We start from the raw sequence: 8,439 nt of genomic DNA on the forward strand, positions 1-8,439 counted from the left end.
AGTTGGTTTTATTTCATGCACCACAGAAGAAATTTTACAAAACATTTACATAATGATTATCTCACAGTTTAAAAATATTACAAAGATTCACACAAATCCACCGTTTTCGTCATCCGATCACAAACTCGCTGTGCTGTGTAACTGCTCGTGTGGTTCACTTGTCATTCTCAGGTATGAACCTAAGACCGAGCACTCCCTCAGCTTCTCCATGTTTCCTATCATGTCTATCACCCCCTCCACCCCCTCCATGCTCAGCACAGACGAAGCATTAATGCAGAACTTCTCCACCAGGCTCTTGTGACTCAGCGGCTTCCTCCAGTGGCCGTAGAAGGTATCGCATCTTGCCGTGTAACTCAGCCCCTGGTCGGTTTCTATCTCAACCTCGCAGTACATCTTGTCAAAGCTGGGTTTGTTGTCTTGAGGCGTCTCCAGCTTCACCTTGGACAGGAGCTCCCTCAGAGCGGGCCGGCTGATCTGAGCCTCGTCAAAGGAGGTCACCGTCACTTTGTTGTCCAGTAAGGCGGAGCCGGCGTTGAACTGAAACGAGTGCCTGGCTTGGTGCTCTGTGGCTGGCAAGGGGCAGTTGATGTACTTGGATGGAGGCACCCGGAGCGTGACGCGCCGGATCTGCCTGGCGTCAAAGAACGTCTGCGTGTTCTGAATCTTTGCGCGAGCTGCCAGAGCTGCATCCACGACCCAGTGCATCCCCAGATGAGCGGGGAAGCGCTTGAACGCCACGTCCTGGCCTTCCAGGATCCATTTAAAGGCCCCGGAGGCAGAACCTTCAATTGCTGAGGGAGTGTAGTCTTTATAGTAAACCCCGAACCCAAAGTCTATGTCCAAAATGGCAGGGTTTCCCTCTAGTCCCATCTGAGCCAGCTGAGCGGCCTCCAGGCCCCTTCGAGCAGCGTTTCCTATGTGCAGAGGTTTGGTTTGTGTGGCCGCGTTGGCTAGAGGAGCCCCGGCAGAGGAGGCTGCGATGGCCAGAGCGTGACTGCACTGTGCAGGGGACAGACCAAGGAGCTTAGCTGAGGCTGCAGCGCTGCCCATCACCCCAACGACACTGGGAGGGTGGAACCTGTGACGTGGAACAGAAAGAGTAGTAGAAACAAGACGGAAACGTGAGGATTCATTCATTTTATATCCACTGCTCCTAGCTCATCAAATGTGATTGTTCCTCTTCCTTGACTTACAGTAATCTGAATACCTTTGAGGTTTGGGAAGTTGGTGAACGAACAAGCAAGTGGGAGACTTCGTTATTAAGTGAAACTTCTTCACAGACCACGTAATCAATTCAAAAGAGAAAGGGAAAATTATGAAGTCTTGGGCGTGATCTTAAGATGAAAATTCACGAGACTTGACCTGTCCTTGAGCCTCTGTGGTCAGCATGGTGTATTTTTATTGCTCCACTATCTACATCACTTCCCCTTTCCCACACTTCATTCTCAATTTCAAAATCACTTCCATCGCCCAATTATCAGTTCGCCTGCTTTTCCCAAAGCCAATTAGGCCCAAGTTCTTTATATTTCACTGCAACTACGCTCTCACATCTGCACCTCATCCGAGTTGCCCGGGGGGTCCTAACTGATCTGCTCCACCACCACCAGGGTTCAGACTCAATTTTTCTTTCATCTCAGAAAAACTCTGAAGCAGCTTGTTTTTTTTTTCTAATAATTTTTCTAATGTAATCCACGCACGTTGCTGTAACCATTTTTATGACTGTAAAGTAGTAACTGCACCAAAACCAAGGGGTGAGAACATTTTTAAATGTTATGCATCACAAATTCTAATCCACTTCTCGCTCTTAGACCTAAAGGAGAACCAGCACTATCTTTGTGGCTTGATACCACTAGAGGTAGATGTTGTACTTTTTGTAACTTGAATGAATGTGAACGTTAACTCTCGTTTCCATTACGATTCATCTCACGAGAGAACCGCACACATTCACTTTGCTAATGCTTTCTCACCTTTCAGGGATGTTGTAGGCCTCCCTGGAGAACCTCATCAGTCTGCCCTGCACCTCGATGCCGATGTTAAAGGCCAGCAGCAGGTCTAGACCGGAGGGCCGGCTGGGCAGCGTCTCTGCCAGGGCCAGCAGAGCAGGGAGCACGGCTCCAGAAGGGTGAGTGGCGGGGTGCCAGGTGTCGTCAAAGTCCATGGAGTGGACCTGGTATTGGACAGTTGCGACAGCCGGTGATTAAGAATCCAAGCAGAGATAAATTATGTGCACATTTGCAATATAAACTTTTTTATTTGAGCAAACTTACGGCAATGCCGTTGACGAATGCAGCGTAATGAGAAGGGAGAGTTATATGCGATTGGCCCCAAACGCTGCTCCTCTCGTCAGACGAGAACGACTGCAATGAGACGAATTAATATGAGTGCAGGATGTAAGCAACATCTGCAACTATCATAAAATAATCTGCGTATTAATGCATAGAGAACAGTAATGACGCAGCATTAAGGACAAATATAGATTTAATTACAATCACAAACTGATTTAAAAGAAACAAATGCTTTGGTCACTATTTCTAATAAGAATTTAATAAACATTTTCGAGGTAATGATGCTTTGCTTTCAACTAAATTCAATGTAATACAATAAAGGAGGATTTAGTTGTGTGGTGTGCCGTGATTTTGTAGCTTCACTGCACCTTGCTGTACTTTAGAGCCTTGTTGAAGACAGCTGTCCTGGTTCCCAACAGCCCGACTCCCAGGGTGTCCAGCATCATCCTTTTGCTCCTGTTAATCACACCATCTGTCAGCTGAGCGCTGCTGAGGGCATGGATCGCAGCTCCGAAGCTCTCTGTAATACCCTGGAAAGGTAAAATGGAGCATGTCAGTCCAAAACTCTACGAGGCGAAGACATAAAAATGAGTTTAAAATGTCTTTAAGCTGAAAAGCCGCTACGTAAAAGACGCCATATGCATTATTATCATTTTAAAGAATTTCTGACAAGATATGAATCTTATAAAATATGTAAGCAAAAAAAAAAAAAAAAAAACACCTTGCGCAGCATTGTTCTGCGTTACCAGGCTGTTCAAGTGACAAGCCATCCAACTTCAGAAAGCTTTTATACTTAAGCCATACCAGAGGGTTGGTCTACCAAATTTCCAAAGTGGCTAAAAGCCACCATGATGAGAAGTGGTTACTTTCACAATGATTCGATGACATCTTGTTTCTTCTACAGATTATGTATTGAGAAATCTAGTAAACCTTCAGTTTGAATCACAGCATGCTGCAGCACATCTAACACAGACATGACCGAATGTAAATATTTTATGAGTGTTGACACAGGAATGTTTAAATGAAACCAAGATCCGTGTGTTGGCAAAAGAAAAGGGAACTCGAATGGCATAAGCTTGGCTGAAAATGGGATAATAAAAGAGGTACTTGACCTTTTTTATCTGTCTTTCACAACCTGTTTCTTTTTGAAATGACAGACAACGGGAACTCTGCGAAGGGGAAGTCTTGAACATGGGCATGGCGTACAGCTTAATCAGCTCACTGGCAATCACATGACAACGATTTCCATCGTCTGAGACAGCTGCAAACCTACATCTGCGTTCGGTCTAGTCCACGTATTTACAATCACACTTATGGGTTCCACACTGTTTGTCTGATGATTAATGCAAATTAGAGGCTCCACTAAATATTTTCATGGCGTGCTTCATTTCCAGCTGAATTTATGTTGATTTTAAACGGCACATTAATCACGTCGATATCACTGTCTTTATTTTCCATCTGTGTACGAGCAGCGCTTCTACTTTTTAACCAACTGAACATGAACATACTTTAAGAGTTGGCAGTTGCCTTGAAGTTTTAAGACATGTCATGTGACCTAGTGGAATATTATCTCCTTTCTACAGTTTAACAAGTACATATTTATATGGATATATTTAATCAAATATACAAAAGGATAAAGTGTGCGAAAAAGGGCTTGAATTCTGAAGTGGCTGCAGCATATACAGTATGTATCAGAATACTTTATTAATCTGTCCAGGAAATTGTTTTTATTGCTGTTGTTCCCATAAAGTAACAGTTCCAAGTTGACAAATGCAAATAGGATAAAGAAATATAAGAACAAATATATAAAGAATTAAAACCTATATTACACAAGTGATCGTAGTATCACAGAGGTAAATGGTTACATAAATAACGAGGTCTGAGGTTTGAAGAGTTATGAACGCTCAGCAGGAAAAAAGCTTTCATGATAAGATTTAAACCTCTGCGGTCAGTCTGGTATATTTCTGCTGCTCCACCCTCTTCATAAACTTCCGCTTTCCCACACTTTCTCCCACATTCTCGATTTCAATATCACCACTCCAATAATCAATTCGTCTGCTTTTCCAGAGCCAATTAGGCCAAAGTTCCTTATATTTCACTGCAACTACGCTCTCACATCCCTGCGCTCTACGTGTCGCTCTAAAACCGAAAGAGAACCTACACTACACTACGTGGCTCAATACCACTAGAAGTTGTACTTTTTGTACTTTGAATGAATCTGACCATTAATTCATAATTCCATTATACTTCCACTTACAAGAGAGCACTCAGCGGGAGGAGTTAGAAAGTTTGATGGGCACAGGCAGGAATGACCGCCTGTGGTTTTCTGTGGTGCATTTGGGTAGAATGAGTTTGTTACTGAAAGTACTCTTCAGACTGGTCAGTGTGTTGTCGAGTGGGTGGGAGGAGTTGTCCAGGGTGGTCTGACGCTGTGTTCAAAGAGTCTGACGCCACCCATGCAACATCGCTGGCCTTGCAGATCAGTTTGTTGAGTGTGTTTGCCGCTCTCAGCCTGCAGCCCCAGCATGCAACGGCGTACAGGAGCGCACCGGCCACCTCGGTCTCCTCGGGGAATAGATTTGCTGTAATTTTAGTTTTTTATAGGTTTGGAGGTCTTGAATATCCAGGTTTTCTCCAGATACCCAGTGAAGATGATACAAAATTAAAGTATGTGTAAGGTCACATGCGCAAGAATAAAGTATGTTACGTTAGTCCCCAAGGAATCGCTGTGTGCTTCCGATCTGCAGAGCTCCATAGTTATCCAATCCTACACGAATGCATGATTTTCCAACCTGCCTATAATACCTCTTATATTCACTCCTTATAGCAGCTGTGTTTCAGCTGCTATTGTCACGTAGTTTGACTTACATCCAGTAATCTCTTACGTAACGTGTATCAGCTATTGTATCACGATTAGATTCTACGCATTTATCTCTTTCTTTCCTGCTGCTTCCTCTCTCTTTTTCCTGCCTCAGCCAGATGGGTCCCCTTGTGTCAGCTGTGTTCTGCAAGTTTTACTGAGGTGCTTGCTCTTGGGGTCTCAGGCCTAGTTTTTTAAAGCGTCTTGAGTTTATTAGTGTGGTTACTGATGCTACATACACTGATCAGCCATAACATTAACAATGTCCTGTTACCAGACACCACAGGGCACCCTCAGAAGGCCCGTGTCCAGTCTCTGATGAGACACAACCGTTGTCAGTTCGGTTTGTCTTCTGTCTGTCTTTCACTCTCGCTCTCGCTCTCTCAGAGTTAGTTAGATCCCGGCTGCATTTCCATCTGACTTGCTATGGGTGTCACTCTTTCCACATTTTCCAACCAAAGGATAACTTCTGGGGTGGGATGCATGGCCCTTGGTTGTTTGCGTTTCAGTTGGATTTGAATGAAAATCAACTGATCTGATTTGCTGACTAATTAAATAACCAAGAGAGGATATTCAACGCAGAAATTTATGGCACGCAGGCCTGAAAAAAGCAAGCGACAAATGTGGGTAGTTTCCTGGGAGATTAATCCCCCGCCTCTCTCTCCCCCTCTCTCCCTCTCAGCACTCCGTCAAGACTGTCAAGACAGCCATTTAATAGTTAAATTATAATTTAACAGGCACCTTCCGTTACGCACGCGCAAAAACGCGCGCAGTAAGCCCATGCTTCATAAGCAAGCCGCCGCCACTCGGTCTCTCAGCGCCTCCACTGATCCCTAGTCAGTGCAGCTGGTCAGAGAAGATGGCACTGGCCGACACAGAGCGCGGAGTGTCCGCCTGCGGGGACTCCGTCGCCCCGTTCTCAGAGATCATTGAGCTGAACGTCGGCGGACAGGTTTATGTCACCAGACACAAAACTCTGATCGCCGTCCCAGACTCGCTCCTGTGGAACATGTTCAGCAAGAAGTCGCCCAAGGAGTTGGCGAGGGACAGCAAAGGGCGCTTCTTTCTGGACAGGGACGGCTTCTTGTTCCGCTACATTCTTGACTATCTCCGAGATCTGAACTTGGTCCTCCCGGACTACTTCCCCGAGAAGAGTCGGCTGCAGAGGGAGGCAGACTTTTTCCAGCTGCGGGACCTCGCGAAACGGCTCAGCCCCCGGATGAGTAAGGACAATTCAATCAGCGAGGAGATCAGCCAGAGCGACACGGAGGAGGGCGCGCAGCAGTGCGGCTCGTCCTCTGGCATCGAGGCTTTACGCACCATGTCAGTCAGCGGGGCCATGCGCTCCCCGTCTCTGGACTCCAGAAAGTCGGGCTATATCACGATAGGATACCGCGGCTCGTACACTATTGGCAGAGACATCCAAACCGATGCCAAATTCAGGAGAGTGGCGCGCATCACGGTTTGCGGGAAGACGTCTCTGGCCAAAGAAGTGTTTGGGGACACGCTGAATGAGAGCAGAGACCCGGACAGGCCCCCGGAGAGATACACGTCCCGGTACTATCTGAAGTACAATTTCCTAGAGCAGGCGTTTGACAAGCTGACAGAAGTGGGCTTTCACATGGTGGCCTGTAGCTCCACGGGCACCTGCGCCTACACCAGCAATGATCCAAACGAGGACAAAATTTGGACAAGCTACACTGAATATGTATTCTGCCGGGAATAACCACCAGTATTCATGCCACATCGATGTAAATATACATTTCACAATGTATAGAGGAATGTCTTTAAATTAAGTATTACATTTGCTGTGGTAAATAGCTTGGTAAAGGACGAGCAACTCCTAAATATTGCTCTGTTATTGATTGACTATTAGACGCAAAATGCCCCCAAAATAGATTATAAACACGACAATTGGACAAAAACAAGTTTATGCAATCTGCAGGTTCAAAGTGACCAAAGTATGGTTTGAGTTGGACGCCCTGTTCCAACGAAAATTCTCTCCACCTCATAGAGCTGCATGTCAATGTCTCTGTCATATCTGACTCAGTGCTGTGTGAATTGAGTGGCATCCAGGAACAGACAAGCAGCGATTAGTATTCAGTGTCATTGTTACTTCTAGGCTTGCTTGAGCACTTGTTTGGCCGAGTTTTGTATTATCCAGTAGGCTTTTAGAGCAGTTCTATCACTGACATGATTGTAAGTGTATGTAGAGTGTTGTATTTGTTATAAACTTGTTCAGACTAAATAAAATCTTCTACTCTGTTATTCTCAGCCCTTTGCCAGTGATCGTATCTTCCTCTTAACATCCCGCACGAGGTGCACAGAATATTTTTTCTCCGACCTTTGCCTCACTGGGGAATCAAAGCGTCAGCCTCAAAGAGACATGCCCTACCCAGAAATCTCACCCCGTCATGGCACCGAAGCTGCCAGCTCAACAAAAACTTTCACACTGTTTTAACCCAGAAGAAACTGCCTGTTCTTGTCAGTGTCCTCACCGACTCTGAACTTTCCTTGCTTCTGACTTTAATGCTTGTTAACTGCCAACTCAAAGCACTGTGTCCGTCTTCCATCCCCGCCGTTAAGCAGAAATCCTTCACATTTGAATATAGTTGGCATGTAAATATTGGATCTGCTTCCACCTATCCATTTTGTCACACAAATCCAGCTGCACGCAGCGTGGATGCAAATAGTGCAGCTGTGCACACATGATGTCATTATCATTTCAAGTGTAAATAATGAAAGGGTCCAGCTGCACACAAATAGGAGGGTGGAGCCTGCCGGGGGGCTGTGGATGAATGGGAAGTCGATTGGTGTACCTCTGCAGCAGAATTATTTGACTGGTCGGTGTGCAGCCAGTCTTGGATTATGCATCTGATTCAAAACAACCATAAAAAGGCCTTTTGGTTCAAAGCCATGGGTGGGATTATAGGACATCAGGGGCTTACAGTGTCTGTAGGGGTTCTGGGACATCCTCCCTGAGGGAACATCTACAAGCTTGGTTAGACAGGCTAAAAAAAAATTTGGAATAAATGTGTTTGGACAGGACCGAAAATCATCTTTGGGACATGACATCTCTTTGGACTGAGGTGGTTGAAAATAAGTGTCACGTAACTGGTAATTATCCAAATAAGGCTCTTGCATCTCAACAATTTTGACAAGTCACAGCAGGAAGAGAACAGGTGATAAAAAAAAAAAAAAAAACAATGGCTGAATTATATTTAGCTGCTTCGGTTACAGGCTCCTGCAGGCTGCCGTCAAATGGAACTTGTGAGCTCGTGATTAATGCTGGTG

The 8,439-nt window shown here is 45.3% G+C and overlaps 2 protein-coding genes across 2 annotated transcripts; one reads left to right on the forward strand and one right to left on the reverse strand.

Moving 5' to 3' along the window:
- Positions 1-11: 11 nt before the first annotated feature.
- Positions 12-3,043, reverse strand: acod1 (aconitate decarboxylase 1). Its single transcript, XM_047601742.1, has 5 exons — positions 3,007-3,043; positions 2,654-2,815; positions 2,268-2,357; positions 1,968-2,167; positions 12-1,078 (listed from the first exon to the last, which is right to left on the reverse strand). The coding sequence occupies exons 1-5, from the start codon at positions 3,016-3,018 to the stop codon at positions 118-120; spliced, it is 1,425 nt and encodes a 474-aa protein (XP_047457698.1). The 5' UTR covers positions 3,019-3,043; the 3' UTR covers positions 12-117.
- A 2,868-nt stretch (positions 3,044-5,911) lies between these two features.
- Positions 5,912-7,419, forward strand: kctd12.1 (potassium channel tetramerisation domain containing 12.1). The gene has a single exon (XM_047599973.1). The coding sequence runs from the start codon at positions 6,005-6,007 to the stop codon at positions 6,869-6,871; it is 867 nt and encodes a 288-aa protein (XP_047455929.1). The 5' UTR covers positions 5,912-6,004; the 3' UTR covers positions 6,872-7,419.
- The last annotated feature ends 1,020 nt before the right edge of the window (positions 7,420-8,439 follow it).

The sequence above is a fragment of the Mugil cephalus genome, chromosome 12 (assembly GCF_022458985.1).
Source record: "Mugil cephalus isolate CIBA_MC_2020 chromosome 12, CIBA_Mcephalus_1.1, whole genome shotgun sequence".
In the NCBI taxonomy this organism is placed as follows: Eukaryota; Metazoa; Chordata; class Actinopteri; order Mugiliformes; family Mugilidae; genus Mugil; species Mugil cephalus.

What these genes read in the sequence shown, in the direction of transcription:
- acod1 (XM_047601742.1), bottom strand. An exon ending in CATTCGTCAACGGCATTGCC is followed by an intron (nt 2,168 to 2,267) that starts GTAAGTTTGCTC and finishes GTCCAATACCAG; the next exon opens with GTCCACTCCATGGACTTTGA. An exon ending in GCCTACAACATCCCTGAAAG is followed by an intron (nt 1,079 to 1,967) that starts GTGAGAAAGCAT and finishes TCCACGTCACAG; the next exon opens with GTTCCACCCTCCCAGTGTCG.
- kctd12.1 (XM_047599973.1), top strand. Translation starts at nt 6,005, where the DNA reads ATGGCACTGGCCGACACAGAGCGCGGAGTGTCCGCCTGCGGGGACTCC.